Consider the following 16,029-nt stretch of genomic DNA (forward strand, 5'->3'; position numbering starts at 1 on the left):
GGATGGTAGGAGGGTATCAGTACCGTGAGAACTCCAACATCATTTACAGAGAACACGTTGACAACCATGCATGTAGACACAATGGAAGCCATGCCCCTAGAGTTGCACAGCACTGGGTGATATCCCTGAGGCACCCATCAAAAGAGACAGACTGGCCACTGGGAGCTGTATGGCCCGAAATCCCAGTTGAGGGGAAGTATTTGTCCTTTTGTCCAACCCATTTGAACTAGTGAGTTGACCACTAGTTCACTTCTCTGCAGTTATCCCTGAACCTTCACCAAAGCCTTGTGTAGCAGGAATAAAAAGAAAAGCTATTTTGGAATTCTCTCTTATTAAGAACAAAATGAGATTTAAGTTTGGACGAGAAAAATATCTCTTGTTACATGAGAATTGTATTGGGAGAGTTCTAAAGGAAAAGTGGAGTGGTTGAATAGCATTGTGAATGGGCACGGGGAGAGGGAGGAGAAGAGAAGAGCTGGTTACTGGGAAATGCCCTGTGGAGGGTGACTACAGAAATTCAGGACATTGAGGTCTAGTGTACCATTCCAGTCTCTGGTCTGGTCTAAAATCTAAATTGACCCACTGCCATCGCCCATCCACATTTACTCGGTGGACACAAGAGCCTTGTATAGTCAGTGCTTTTGTGGAGGGAAGAGGTACAGAGACAAAGCTATATGGGAGAACAGGATGGCTATAAGAGGTGTGCTAACAAGTCATGATAGAGAATCCAGGAGAAGAAGAGATAAGAGTAGAGGTGATCATGAGAGTATAATCTCTGCCCTGTTTCCGTTGGGAATCCATGGAGATTTTGGGGAGTACACTGAACTTCCCATAGTCAAGGTACATACTGAGGAAACCAGAAGAAGACACTGGGGTTTCATGTGTTTAGAAGAATCGGCCTGATGTCAGCTGTGCCATGGGCAACCTTGAGCCTAAGCTCTAAAGGAGGTGATAGCAGAGACTAAAGAGATCCCCTGAGGAAAGGAGTACTCTTAAGAGATAAGAACTGAGGTTCAGAGGTGCCTGGCTCAGTAGGTATGAAGTGTCTGGCTCTTGATTTTAGCTCAGGTCATGATCTCACAGCTCATGAGTTCGAGCCCCGCGATTGGGCTCTGCACTGTTGGGATTCTGTCTCCTTTGCCCCCTTCCCCTCCCCTGCTTTCTCTCTATCTCTCTCTCAAAATAAATAAAAATAAACTTAAAAAAAAAAACCCTTAGGTTCGGTTTGGTTGGTCCCTCCAAAATCCCCCTTTGGTCTCCTGCTTTGACCCTACTGTGCATACCTCACAATCTTCTCCCCCTTTACCTTGCGGGAACTCTTCAGCAACTGTTCCAAGTTAAAGACAAAGTTGGTGTGGGCATTGTGCTTCTCCATAAGCATTCTCAGATTTTCCAGGGCATTCTGGATCCTGGAGAAACAATATACCAATTAGTGGACCCAAGGAAGCAGGAGGTACAGTGCAGGAAATGGGGCCACTTACCGTTGGGCCTTCTTCTTAATCTGCAGAGTCATCTGTTGCTGCAGCAGCACGAAGGTGTCCAGAAAGTCTAGGAATGTCTTGGGGGTGACTAGTGGCAACTCAGGGCATAGGTGTCCATGGTAGCTGGCAGCCGAAAGGTGGATGAGAGCCATGGCTTTGGCCACACTGGGAATTGACGCCTGGAGGTCTGGGCACTTCAAGGAGTCTGAAATGGGCATGACTTTAGCCTGGGCTTGTGAACTTGTGGGGGAATGGGAAAGAAAAGGGACCCTCTTCTGACTTAGGAAAAGGGGCAGAAAAGGTGAAGGGGGTCACTAGGTTCTAGGGAGAGAGAGAGACTGACCTGAATCCTCATTAAAACTTGGTTGGGATGTGTAGTGAGAACAGTAAAAAGGGCTCACCATCATCAATGGATGGATTCTGAGCACCCCCCAGGTAGTGCCGGACCACACTGATCAGGGAGTCTTGGTCCCAGGGTTCATAGCGGTCAATGCTAGCAATGGCCAGTTGAAGAAGCCTCAGGTAAAGGGTCGAGGGCAGCTGTTTGTGGGCCTGGTCATCTCCAATCAGGATGAACATGTGCAGGTGGTTGCACACTTGCTGGTAGAACCTGTGGGCCAGGAGCTCAGATACTGTCCTCCCCTTTATCCCTGTTTGCCCATCGAGGTCCCAACCCCAAACCTGACCCCTTATCCCTGATCTGAGCTCTCACAGCAGCTCTTAGATTTCTTTTTGGCCTTTTGGCCAGGACAGAGCAAGAGCAAAGCAGTTCCTAGTATGGGGTTCTTGGCCTCACCTGTGCAACAGCACTTCCTTCTTGATGTTCTGCTTGACACTAAGGTTCTCCTTGGGGAGATGTTCTTCAATACTTTCCAGATCTGCCTCTGTATACTGGTCAGGGAAACTGCCCGAGGTTGCCAGGGCCAGCAGACGATGAAGGGTAGTAAGATCCACACCCTTGGGCACCAGCAGGGCCACTGGCTGGCCTAACATGCCAGCATGCCAGCTAGCATCCCGTAGACACTGGAGAATGGCCTCCTCTGAGCCAGATGGCAGATGGAAGAGGCGGGCCTGATAAATGCTAGCTGCCAGAGTGATGGCAGTACGGCGCCCAGTACCCAAAGCCCCTGAGAGCAGTATGCCGTGCTGCCGAGGCCTGGCCAGCACCCGGACCAGACGGGCCACGTGCATGGCCATGGCGTGGCAAGAGGCAAGGGAGGCGTTCAACTTCAGCTGAGAGGCTGTGGTGGACAGCTGCTCCTCCAGGCTCTCCCACTGCCGTTCCAGGTACAGGCTGGGGCTCTCAGAGTTGGACCCTAGTGTCAGCTCCTGACTGAAGACCAGGTCAGAGGGCTTTTCCCAGGGGCAGAGTAGTAGCACTGGTAGCAACAGAGGAGAAACCAGGTCCATCTGGGCGGTTTTCTGCCACCAACTCTTGTTTCTGTTTAACTGAAGTTTGCAGCTGCAGGTTTTTGTGCCTTCATCCTGGCTTGTATCCTGACTTATAATTTCTGTGCTTTCCTTCTTTACTGGTGCTGTGGAAGGTGCTAGACCTGAATCATTGGAGGGTGAGCCTGTGGTGACCTGAAGGCCATAAGGGTCGTCCTCCTCCTCTGTCTCACTGCCACTGGTGCTTAAGTCCTCCCACTGGGCCAACTCCCCTTCAGATTCCACTTCGGGCACCCTCTCCTCCTCATTTTCTTCCTCCTCCTCATAGCCCTTGCCCCCATGCTGGGGTGCTGGCTCACAGCAGAAGACACTCTGAGCTACTTCTAGGAGCAGGTTGGCACAGTAGGAGCGTTCTCTAGGGCTATCCAGCCGATCACAAAATGTCCTCTGTGCCTCATGCAACCAAAGACGCACCATGTTACGTGTGGCCATCATGACTGTCAGGCGGGTGCCACGTAAGCCTGACACCCGGTGCAAGTGCTCCTGATGGTTGGGAATATCCAGAAAACCCCGGGAGCCCATCCTGGTTGGCAGCAGCTGCAAGCTGCCCAGTAGTTGGCTCACAGAGTGCAGGGAAAAGCGGTAATGTGGGTGGAGCGGGGAAGGCATAAAGCAGTTTCCCACAGCCTCCCAGGCCTCCACTGAGGCCTGGACCAGGGCTTTCGCTAGAACCCCCTCCCGTTCCACAGAGGGGAAGCGCTCAAGCCAGGCCTGGATGCTAGGTGTATGCCTGCTCAGAAGGATGGCCTGGGTCATGCTACCCAGGGCCAGCACTGTGAAGAGTCTAAAGAGACGTGGGCACAGTGGGAGCTCACAGAAGCCTGGTACTGTGGCAGTGGCAAGGAAGTTGACTAGAGGCTGCAGCATCTGCAATTCCAAGGTGCTGTGGGCATACACCGTGCCATCTATGGCCTGGCGCAAAGTCTCCAACACTGGCTGGCAGGTCTTCTCTGGGTCTGTGGGACATGAAGACTGACAGTGAGGACATGCAGGTGCACACATGATGGTGTCACCTGTTCTTCCTATTCCTGCTTCCCTGGGTTTACTTCAGGCACACACAGGGTTCTAAAGGAATTTTGTACACCGGATGTGCTGGGACTTTGTCACGTCTGAGTATATTGTTCTGTCTCCCCCACACCCTCCCTAAAAGCGAGTGATTTCTTCTTCCTTCTCCCTGAAAATCCTATTTCTGTGACCAATTATTTGTTAACAACAGGAAGTTTGGAAGCTGGGACGGATGGAAGCCTGATCTGACACAATAGGGGGAAAGTGCAGTCATCACAGTCAAGAGAGAGGAGTTCTCACACACACACTTCTGTGAAGTCAGTGTTAAACTATGACTTATGTAAAATAAAATGTACACATTTTAAATGTGTAGCTCACGAGTTCTAACAAATGTGCACACCTATGTAACCGCTACTCCAATGATATTTGGAACATTTTCATCACCTCAGAAAGTTCCCTCATGACCCTTTGCAGTCAGTACCCTGCCACATTGTCCCAGGAACTTCTATATGATCTGATTTGTATCACTATTGCTTAGCTTTGCTTGTTCTAGAACTTCATGTAAGGGGAATCGTATTGTATGTAGTTTAGCATGTCTGGCTTCTTTCACTCAGCATGATTCTGATATTCATCCATGTTTCACGTGTGTCAGTTTATTCTGTTTTATTGGAGTAGTAGTCCATTATAAAAATACCACAACTTGTAGACCCACTGACACGCTGATGGACATTTAGGTTGTTTCTAGGTTTTGACTGTGCAGAATAATGCTGCCACAGGTGCTGTTGACCACTCACTAATCTTTCTTTTGTGAAGTATCTTTTTTTTTTTTTTTTAATTTTTTTTTTCAACGTTTTTTATTTTATTTTTGGGACAGAGAGAGACAGAGCATGAACGGGGGAGGGTCAGAGAGAGAGGGAGACACAGAATCGGAAACAGGCTCCAGGCTCCGAGCCATCAGCCCAGAGCCTGACGCGGGGCTCGAACTCACAGACCGCGAGATCATGGCCTGGCTGAAGTCGGACGCTTAACCGACTGCGCCACCCAGGCGCCCCGTGAAGTATCTTTTATCCATTTTTAAAAATGGAGTTTGTTTTCTTATTGAGTTGTAAGAGCTTTTTTATGTATTCTGGGTATAAGTCCTTTGTCAGATATGTGTATTGTATTTTTGTCTATGGCTTACTTTTTCATTTTCTTAACAGTGTCTTTTGAAGGGCATAGGTTTTTAATTTTCACAAAATCCAATATTTGTGTCCTAAGAAATCATTGCTTCTAACCAAGGTCATACAGATTTTTCTCTAACATTTTTTTGTAAAGTTTTATAATTTTAGCTTTTACATTTAGGTCTTTAACTGATTTATAATTAATTTTTGTGTATGTCATGGGGTAGGATTCAGGGTTTCTTTTTTTTCACCAAACAGATATGTAGTTGTTCCAACTTCCCCATTGAATTATTTTGGCACATTCGTTGAAAACCAATTGACTATATATGATTATATAAGATTCTCTGTTTTCTCCCATTAGTCTGTCTGTACCCATGTCCTTATATGAATACCCCACTCTCTTGATTACTATAGCCCTGTAGTAAGCGTTGAAATAAATAGTGTAAGCCTTTCCACTTTATTCTTTCCTTCCTTCCTTCCTTCCTTCCTTCCTTCCTTCCTTCCTTCCTTTCTTACATTTATTTATTTTGAGAAACAGAGACAGAGCACAAGTTGGGGAGGGGCAGAGAGAGAAGGAGACACAGAATCTGAAGCAGGCTCCAGGCTCCAAGCTGTCAGTACACAGCCCGATGTGGGGCTCGAACCCACAGTGAGACCATGACTTGAGCTGAAGTTGGATGCTTAACCGACTGAGCCACCCAGGTGCCCCTATTCTTCTTTTTCAAAGTTGTTTTGTCTCTTCTAGGTCTTTTGTGTTTCCATATAAGTCTCAGAATAAGCCTATCAATCCTGTCATTTTATACAAAAAAAAAAAAAAAAAAAAAAAAAAAAAAGCCTGCTCAGATTTAGAAGATTTAGATTGGCATTCCACTGAATCTATAGATCAACTGGGGGAGGAGAATGAGCTCCGTAATGATATTAACTCCTCTGACCCATGAACATGGTATATCTCTTCATTTATTTGTCTCCTTTACCTCAGCAATATTTAGTGATTTTCAGTGTTTATATCTAAGTTTATTCCTAAATATTTTAAGCTTTCAGATGATATTTTAAGCTATATTTAAAATTTTTGATTGCCAATTGTTACTAGGATATAGAAATACTTATGATTTCAATAGATTTACTTTGTATCCTATGACCCTGCTAAATTAAATTCACTTATTTATTCTAGCAGTTTTGTAGGGTTGTTTTGTTGGTGGTGGTGATGGTGTAGATTACTTAGGATACTCTGTAGAAAATCATGTTGGGGCACCTGGGTGGTTCAGTCGGTTGTGTCCAACTCTTGATTTCAGCTCAGGTCATGATCTCACAGTTCATGAGTTTGAGCCCCACATCGGGCTCTGTCTTGAGATCGCAGAGCCTGCTTGGGATTCTCTCTCTCCCTCTCTCTCTGCCCCTCCCTGGCTTGCTCTCTCTCTCAAAAAATAAACAAACATTTAAAAAATAAAAAAAAGAAAGAAAATCATGTTATATGACAGTAGAGAGAGTATTAGTTTGTCTTTTCCAATTTTAAAATCTTTTATTTCTTTTTCTTATTGCACTGCTGTGGTGCACTGATGTGCACCAGAGACCCACTGATGGGCCTCTGGTGCAATATTGAATAGAAGCAGTGAAAGTGGATGTTATTGCCTTGTGACTGATCTTATAAAGTGTTCAATATTTCACCATTAAGTACGTAATTAGCTGTAGGTTTTAATAGATGTCCTTCATCAAACTGTGAAAGTTCCCTTCTATTCCTAGTCTGCTAAGAGCTACCATGAATAGTGTTGAATTTTATCAAATGCATTCTCTTTATCTACTAAGATGATCTTACATGTTTTCTCATTTATTCTGTTAATGTCATAAATTATACTGATTTTTGAATGCTGACTCAACTTTACATTCTGGGGATATAGTCCATTTGATCACAATGCTCTGCTTAAACTACATCCCACAGATTTTGATATGTTTTGTTTTATTATTCAGTTCAAAATATTTTCTAATTTCCCTTGTGATTTCTTTGATGCATGAATTATTTAGAAGTGTTTTGTTTAATTGCAAAGAATTTGGGAATTTTCTAGGTGTATTATTGTTATTGAGTTTTATTATTGTAGTCAGAGAAAATATTCTACAAATTTTAATCCTTTGACATTTGTTGAGACTTATTTTATAGCCCAGCATTATCATTTATCTTGGAGAATGCTCCATATACACTTGAAAAGAAAGTGTATTTTGCAGATGGTGGGTATAAGGTTCTGTAAATGTAAATATAGTTGATAGGGCTATTTAGATCTATATCCTTATTTCCTCTCTCCTGTTCTATTAAGTATTGAGAGGAGTATTAAATCTCCTGTAGTGATTTTGGACTTGCTATTTGTCCCTCATTTCTATCCATTCTTTTTCTTTGTATATTTTTGTATTTATTTATTATTTTATTATAATTTTTTTAATTTATTTATTTTTGAGAGAAAAAGACAGAGAACGAGCAGGGTAAGGGTAGAGAGAGAGGGAGATACCTCTATACTATACAATAGTATAATCAGAAGCAGGCTCCAGGCTCTGAGCTGTCAGCACAGAGCCTGACGTGGGGCTTGAACCCACAAACTGTGAGATCATGACCTGAGCCAAAGTTGGACACTTAACTGCAGAGCCCAATGCGGAGCTTGAACCCACAAGCTGTGAGATCGTGACCTGAGCTGAAGTTGGACACTTAACCGACCGAGCCACCCAGGCGCCCCTCTTTTTCTTTGTATATTTTGAAGCGGTTTCAGGTGCATACACATTTAGGACTTTTATGTCTTTTTTATTAATTAAATATTTTAACACTGAGATATCCAGTTCTCTATCTCTGGTAATACCCTTTGTCTTGAAGGACTTTTTGGAGTGCTTAGGACTTTACATTTAATGTAATTATTCATACAGTTGGTTTAAAGTCCATCATATTGTCATTTGTCTTCTAATCGTCTCTCTTTTTTTTAATTCCTCTATTGCTCATTTACTGCTTCCTTTTACATACTTAAATATTTTTATATTTAAAATATTATATATTTTAAATTATGCTCTTTGCTATTGTTATTGAGTGATTTTTCTAGGGTAACAATATGCCTCCTTAATGTATCAATACTTAGAAGTAATATGGGGCGCCTGGGTGGCGCAGTCGGTTAAGCGTCCGACTTCAGCCAGGTCACGATCTCACGGTCCGTGAGTTCGAGCCCCGCGTCAGGCTCTGGGCTGATGGCTCAGAGCCTGGAGCCTGTTTCCGATTCTGTGTCTCCCTCTCTCTCTGTCCCTCCCCCGTTCATGCTCTGTCTCTCTCTGTCCCAAAAATAAATAAACGTTGAAAAAAAAAAAAAAATTAAAAAAAAAAAAAAGAAGTAATATTGTGCCACTTCACACCTCATGCCTGACCTTCCCCAATTCCTAGTTCACATTTCACGAATGCAAGAACCTTACAATAGTATAATTTTTACTCACTGCTCCCACCCTATCCTTTTGCTACCGTTCCAGGTTATTTTCTACTTCTGCCAAAAATGTTATTACTTTTATTTTTAAACTATCAACTTTTTACATTTTTTAAAATGTTTATTTATTTTTGAGAGAGACAGAGACAGAGCGCAAGCAGGGGAGGGGTAGAGAGGGAGACACAGAAGCTGAAACAGGCTCCAGGCTCTGAGCTGTCAGCACAGAACAGAGCCGGACACGGGGCTTGAACTCACGGACCGTGAGATCACGACCTGAGCCAAAGTTGGACACCCAACCGACTGAGCCACTCAGGCGCCCCGACTATCAACTATCTTTTAAGGAAACTAAGAGATGAAAAAGAAGGTTACTTATATGCACCCACACATTTACCATTTCTGGTGCTTTTCCTTCTTTTCCATAGATCTGAGTTTCCATACAATTCTATTTCCCTTCTGCCTGAAGAACATCTTTTAGCATTTCTTATAGTGCAGTTCTAGCGACAGTAAATCTTCTCAGCTTTCATGCATCTGAAATACTTTTATTTCCTCATTTATGAAGAGTATCTATACTGGACAGAGAATTCTAAGGTAATTCTCTCCCCTTTTAGTACTTTAAAGATGATATTTCACCATCCTCTGGGTTCTGTTGTTTCTGATGGGAAGTTAACCATCATTCTTAATATCATTCATCTGTACATAATGTGTTTTATCTTTTCTCTGACCACTTTCAAGTGTCTCTTTGATTTTCAGCTGTTTGACTATGATGTGCCTAGGTGTGGTTTTCTCTTTATTATTTTAATTGGGGATAACTGAGCTTTCCCTTTCTGAAAGTCAGTATTTTCCAAGAAATTTGGGAAAATTTTGTTCATTATTTCCTCATAGGTTTTTTTCTGCCCTAATCTCACTCTCCTTTCCTTTGGGAACCCCAGTTACATGTGTGTTATACTGAAGCTGTATTCATATTCAGTATTTTTCTGTTCTTCAGGATTCACTCACTTTTGCTATTGCCAATCTGCTGTTAAACCATGCAGTGACTTTTTCATTTCAGTTATTGTGTTTTCCAGTTCTTTCCATTTCCATTTAGTTATTTTTGGTAGTTTCTATTTCTTTGCTGAGATTACTTATGCGTTCACTCATTAAGATCATATTTTCCTTTAAGAATCTGAGTACTTTTATAATAGCTGCTATAAAATATTTGCTAAGTTCTACTTCTAGACCATTTCAAGGTCAGTTTTTATTGACTTTTCTCTAGACAATGGGTCACAGTTTTTTGTTTTGTTGTATGTCTATTAATTTTTTTTTTATACTAGATGTTGGCTATTACCGTAGGACATCTCTTTTTAAATATCTTTTTAAAGTTTATTTATTGATTTTGAGAGAGAAAGAGAGAGAGAGGCAGAGAGAGAATCCTAGGCAGGTTCTGCACTGACAGTGCAAGAGCCCGAGGTGGGGCTGGAACTCATGAACCATGAGACCAGGACCCAAGCCGAAGTCGGACACCCAACCGACTGAGCCATCCAGGCACCCCCACCCTAGGACAGCTTTTACAATGCCAGCTGTAATATACTTCACTCCACAACATCGCTTGCAATGTTTTCAGCCTTCCTGCTGAAATCTCTTCTCAGCTGCTATTCAGATCTGAATTTACCCCTTCTATTTACAACTGACAATCTGATTATTTGTGCAAATTTACTGAAAGGGCCAAATAAGATAGTTGCAGAAAATTACAGGTCTTGGTGCTAAACAGACTTAATTTTAATCTTGGTTCTGACATTGTACTGGCTAGAGTATCTTGGGCAAGTTATAAAAATCTTTCAGTTTCTTCATCTTTAAAATGATCATAACAAATTTCCATCTTAATAGGATTTTATGAGCACTAAAGATGATATAAAGTTTGTAACACACAGTCCTCAATAAATTGTACCTATTATTATTAAGTGTGTCTACAACCTGATTCAAGTTTTCTACATTTCATAAAAGACTTCAGTGTCTAACTGGACAATCCAGCTAATACTTTGCCCTATACTTTACTTCTGCCCATTCCCATGGGCATATCTCATGGCCACATTCAAACCTGTCATTATCACTTTAGAAACTTTAAATTTTAGTATCCCAGACTTTTATCTCAATTTCCCCTTTCCTTTGTAATCTTTGCTTCTGTAAACTCTTAATGAGTACTTACTTCCTCTTGGGTCTATCAGAATGAATAAGACAAATCTCTCTTCTCATGAAGCTCAGAGTGTAGTGGAAAGGATCAACAAGTAAACACACAATCATAAAACCATGGTTGTCACAGATTTTTGTACAGAGCATGAGATGAATATCTAACCTAGCCTGCAGGCTCAGATTTCCTGGAAAAGATGTTGCCTAAGCTTATGTGTAAAGAATAAGGACTTATCCAGATACATAGAGGAGGGAAGACAGAGAAGACAGCAATCCCAGAGGCTAGAGGAAGCCTGACTTACTGAATGCCTGTACATAGTTGACTCCAGTTAGAGTACAGAGTGTCAGAGAAGAAAGCCTCATCGCAAGGAATCTTTCAAGAGCATTCACCAAAGTTCCAGGTAGTGACTGACTGAACCAGGGAAGATGGAATGGAAATAAGTGGACAGATTTGAGAGATATTTAGAATGCAAAATTGAGAGACATGGTGACTGGACTTCGGTAAGATGGCAGGAGATGTCAACAAGATTTCTGACTTAAGTGACTGGATGGATGGTTGTACTCATTACTAAAGGACAGGAACAGGTTTTCAGGGTCAGATGATGAGTTCAGTGTTGAGTCTGAAGTGCCAGTGGGACAAGATAGAGATATACAGTAAGTAGCTGTGTAAACAGGTCTAGCACTTAGAAGAAAAGCCTGGCCAGGGATAAAGATTTAGCAGTCAAAGCATAGAGATGGCAGATGAGGCCATGAGAGGGGTGTGATTGTTCAGGGAGCACATTTTCAATGAGAAAATATTAAGAATGGGATGCTGAGGTTTGGTGTGTAAGTGTCTGAGAGTCAGTAAATATCGTTAGGGATTTTACAGTCTCAAGAGATCACCATGACTCCTTTCTTCCTCCGCCCAGCTACTTACTAGAAGTGGCCAGGTGCAGATCTTCCAGCAGGAAGAGGAGGGAGCCTTTAGAATCCAGGTGCGGCCCAGGTGATGGGGCAGCTTGTGCTTGGCCCTGGACCCCTTGACTCAGCAGCAGGCGCAGGTGGGTGGGACTAAAGGCAGAGTGGATGGGGCTGTACGTGTAAGGGTGATGTGGCTCCACCAGCATCTCCACAAAGGTTGACTTCCCTGTTGCCGCCTCTCCAGCCAGCAGCACTGGGTGTCCCTCTGACAGCAGCAGGTCCACCACATATAAGAGCCGTTCAGTCTGCAGGACAGGAGCAGGGCTTACTGGGGCAGTGCCAATCTAGGCAGTAATCTAGGTGAAAGCAAAGGTCTAGGGGTATTGTCTTAGAGCTGCACCTGCAGAACACTTCACATATTCTTGTGATTGTGAAAACATATCGAAGAACAGAAGCAGGGGGGAGCCCCAGCTGGCGCCAGAACATAGACTCCCCCAGGATATCTCCTTGAGCCCCAAGCCCAGCTACTGCCCCATTGTCTTCACACCTGGGGAGAAGGGTTGAAGGTGCCCGGAATTCCTCTGATGCGGCTGCCCAGGTAATGGCCAGTGAAGGGGACCAATGTCCCATTTTCAGGGCATACATGTAGATCAAACACCAAGGCTGAAGGCAGTGGCTCCAGGTAGTTGCAGAGGCAACTGATAGATCCCCTCATGAAGGTATCAAAGAGGGGCCAGAGCCTGTTCAGATGGATGTACAGGCAAAAGTGTCAGATAGTTACAACAATTCCATTCTGTTTGTGACACACTCACACATTCCACCCTCCCCGACAGTCATGTCACCTGGGTTTTAACTCCCATGTGCCAGTCCATCTCAGCTCTCTGAATCCCCCACCCCCGGCCCCACCCCTGCAGATACCTGGAGGGAAGGTGGGCTCCAAAGCCCCAAACCAATGCAAAGAGAAAGCTGCTGACAGCCAGCGAATGCTCCTTGCACTTATTAGGTACATCATCACTGGCAACCTGGGATGGGTTCAGAGAGCTGCTTTTTGAGGACTTGAAGCTCTGGGCCACAGGATCACTACAGCTGAGGTCCTCTGCAAAGGTCACCATGGCCAGAATAGGAGCCCAGGTAGGAAAAAGTGGGGGGTGGAGGAAGTGAGTAGAGATTGGCTCTGCTGCCCATTTTTGGTCCCCAGGCCCAAATCAACTAAGGAACCCAGACCCCAGGCACCAGCTGTATGCCAGCTGTCCTCAAGGCCCCTTGTCCCAAGCCATCCCTTCTCTTTCCCTCACCTGAGACATGCGCCTTCTCCCCTTCATCTATGCGCAGGTGGGGGCCAAGCAGACCACGCAAGATACGGGCCAGGCTGGTCACTTCGGCCACACCTGGGCAAACGGCCTGCTGCCCATGAACCTGCAGCAGAGAGCTGGCGCCCTGCCGGGTGAGGAATCGAAACGTCGCTGGCACCAGTGCTTGAGCCAGGCGGTTGAGCTCAGTGACTGTCTGGGGTTGCAGGCGGTACTCGTGGGGCAGGGTTGCCATCAGAACACTAAGCATGCTTTGCCAAGTCTGCTCCCCGCCACACCAGACGAGGGCACACCGGCCTGCCACTTTGGGGGACATACCTGTTGCATCTCCCACCTCCATCAGGAGAAAAGTACCTGGGGGTCGTGCTATCTGCTGCCCGTTGGGGAGGCTGAGCTGGGGGGCATCGCTCAGGAGGCAAGTGATAGAGTCCAGCCAGGCAGCACTGGCGACCCCATCACATATTATCCAGTGCTGGATACCCACCGATTCCTGTGGTGGCCCCTTTGGGCCTGCAGTCTTACATGGATTGGCTGCACGAAACAGCCTGGGGAAGACGCCATGGTGCCAGCAGGGGCCCTCTAGCCATCCCAGGAACTCCTGGGGGCTGAGGACATTGGGATACAGGTGGGTGATCTCCACAGGCTGGCAGCCCTGAGCTGAGGTGTCCTCCCTGGCTGCCAGCCGATTCTGGATCTTAAATAAGCTATGCCAACAAGTGGTCTTGCCACTGCCTGCAGGGCCCAGGAGCAAAACACCCGAAACCCGGCTCAGAGCCTGGCTCAGCTGCTCCAGGGATCCCAAAATATCAGGGCTGGGATGGAGGCCTATCTGCTGTAGTTCCTCCACCAGCAATGGCTTCCTCAGCGTGTGGGTCACAGGCTCTGCCAACACCTGGCGGGCATTAGGGAAGAGCCCACAGAGCAGCTCTTGGAGGTTATGCAGGTGGACACCACTGAGGATGCTGAACAGTGGTGAGCGTAGCAGGGCACGCAATAGGGCAGCCTCCTCATTGACAGCTAGGCTGTGGGGCTGCTGGGACTTGGGCTCCTTGATCACATGTAAGTCTTGTATCGTGTCTTCCAGTACCTGCTTGAGCAATGGCAAGCGGCAGGGCAGGGATGCAGACACCAGCTCACGCTCTAGGGAGAAGAATTTAGACAAGCGGGAAGCCATGCGGGAGGCATCCCGCATCCCTGCACCCAGCAGGGTCAGCTCTGCCACTTGCTGCAAGTCAGGCAGTGTCAGTGCCACAGGCCGTAGCAGCAGGTGCAGGTTGGCAGGCACAGCAGGACTCAGGGAACGCAGCGTCAGGAAACAGCCATAGCAAAGGCGTATGTACACGTGATGTTTCTCAAAGACGCCACTGCCCAGGGGGTGTGTGGGGTCAACAGCGCTGGTACTTCGGGAGGCCTCCTGGTACAGTGGGGCACAGAGGTGGTGCAGCTGAGTGAGGCGCTGGCCCAGGGCAGAGAGCAAGCCGAGGGGCAGGCGCTGAGCCTCCTCCAACAGCAGCCAGGCACCACCCTGCAAGGCCCCGTTCAGGTAGTTGCTCAGGCTTTGGGCTTCTGTCTGAGGTAGGCAGGGCATTGTCACCAGCTGGCGTCCCAGGGCCTGTGCCATGCTCTTCACCATGTCTGTCTTGCCCACTCCTTCAGGGCCCAGTAGAGCCCCACAGGCCACCTCTTCCAAGGCCAATAACAGCACCAGGGCTGGCCGCTCAGGCAGCAGGCTGGGTAGAGACCCTAGTCTGGGACCCAGGTATTCATAATTGTACAGAAAGGACCGACCCAGCACATCTATCCAGCATGCAGCTGGTGACAGAGAAGTCTCAGTAGATGCAATAGTCTTGAGACTCTGCAGGGGTTTCTGGGGGGTGATGTGAGGTGAACCCAGGTGGTATTTGAGTTGGCGGGCCCAATGGAAATCTGTCAGATCACTGACCTGGTGCTCCTGCAACAGCTGTGCTATATCCCGGTGAGTCACTGCCATGACCAACAGAGCACTGAGCAGGCTGGTCTGGCGAACAGAAGACAGGGGCTGCCCACCCTGGGAGGCCCTGTGAGCCCGTATAAAATGCACCAGTGCCTCGAGCTTGCGCACATGCGTGGGGACCATGGCCAGGGTCCTCCCCTCTAGCAGAGCCTCCTCCATCTCCGCCCACCATACCACCTCCTCTGCCACCATCACACACTGCCAAGGGAAGGCCTGGACTAAGTCTAGCCAGTGGTGGACACACAGCTGCAAGGGCAGCTGGCCTTGCTGGGGCAGCTGCTTGAAGGCCTCATCTAGGGACGGGCCCAGAGCGAGACGGGAAGCCACACAGCCCTGCAGCATGTGCACAAGTGCCAAACGCAGGCACTTCTCCAGATGGGCCAGCCATTTGGGGAGATCCGGATGCAGAGGAACAGACCTCTGCAGCTTCACCTCCTCCCCACCCGCCCCAAGCACTGCAAATGCCTCCACCTGAGTAGATGGCTTTGGGCTTGAGTCCCGGTCATCCGTGTTTTTGTCAGTCAGGCTGGAATTGAAACTCACAGCATACACATGAGGGAAGCAGCGTCGTACCCAGAGCTGGGCCTCACATGATTCCAGGGGGGCAGCCAGCAGGGCTACCAGCTCACTATTGCTGAGGAAGAAGAGGCGGGGGAAGTCAGCACACACCCCATAAAGCACGGTCTCCAGGGCCATGATGATGCCCTCCAGCTCCACCGAGCCCGCTTGCAGCAGTTGTTGTAGCTGCTGGCCTCGGAAGTGAGGGCTCCGCTTGATGCTGGGCACTACAAGTGACAGAACCAGGGGGTCAGCTACAGAGGTCTGCATCAGGATCCGATACTGATCATCCATGGCCTTGAACCGGGAGTTCTGCAGTGAGGGAGGGGGTAAAAGTGAGGGCAGCTCCCCCTCCCATGATAAGCCCCACTATGCAGTAGCCCTTGTCCACCTGCCTCACCCCTCTTTCCTACCAGGTCGGAACTAGGAAACTTGATCTTCATCTCATACAGAACTTTATTCAGAAAAATCCACTTCTGCTGGAAAGTCACCCACACCTCCAGCAGGGCACCTGTGTGAACACCAGAGGATCACTGGAGGGAGGCTAGGGTTCCAGCTTCCGCAAGGTCC

The 16,029-nt window shown here is 46.8% G+C and overlaps 1 protein-coding gene across 17 annotated transcripts in view; it reads right to left on the reverse strand.

Annotated features, from left to right (window-relative positions):
• Window positions 1–16,029, reverse strand: part of DNHD1 (dynein heavy chain domain 1) — a 79,614-nt gene that overhangs the window by 14,809 nt on the left and 48,776 nt on the right. For 15 of the 17 annotated variants that reach the window (XR_008421207.1, XR_008421208.1, XR_008421209.1 and 12 more), the window contains 9 exons: window positions 15,873–15,970; window positions 12,894–15,771; window positions 12,517–12,694; window positions 12,146–12,338; window positions 11,615–11,903; window positions 2,278–3,886; window positions 1,883–2,091; window positions 1,482–1,686; window positions 1,307–1,409 (listed from right to left, as the gene is read on the reverse strand). Coding sequence is in view for 13 of the 17 variants with exons in the window: in XM_019456119.2 (XP_019311664.2) it covers window positions 1,307–1,409; window positions 1,482–1,686; window positions 1,883–2,091; window positions 2,278–3,886; window positions 11,615–11,903; window positions 12,146–12,338; window positions 12,517–12,694; window positions 12,894–15,771; window positions 15,873–15,970 (5,762 nt within the window). In the remaining 4 variants the exon portion in view is untranslated. Of the gene's footprint in view, window positions 1–1,272; window positions 1,410–1,481; window positions 1,687–1,882; window positions 2,092–2,277; window positions 3,887–11,614; window positions 11,904–12,145; window positions 12,339–12,516; window positions 12,695–12,893; window positions 15,772–15,872; window positions 15,971–16,029 lie in introns of those variants that run through there. The other 2 variants (XR_008421210.1, XM_053900032.1) reach the window with 2 other exon arrangements.

Source organism: Panthera pardus, unplaced genomic scaffold, assembly GCF_024362965.1.
Source record: "Panthera pardus isolate Hobbes unplaced genomic scaffold, ASM2436296v1 HiC_scaffold_12, whole genome shotgun sequence".
In the NCBI taxonomy this organism is placed as follows: Eukaryota; Metazoa; Chordata; class Mammalia; order Carnivora; family Felidae; genus Panthera; species Panthera pardus.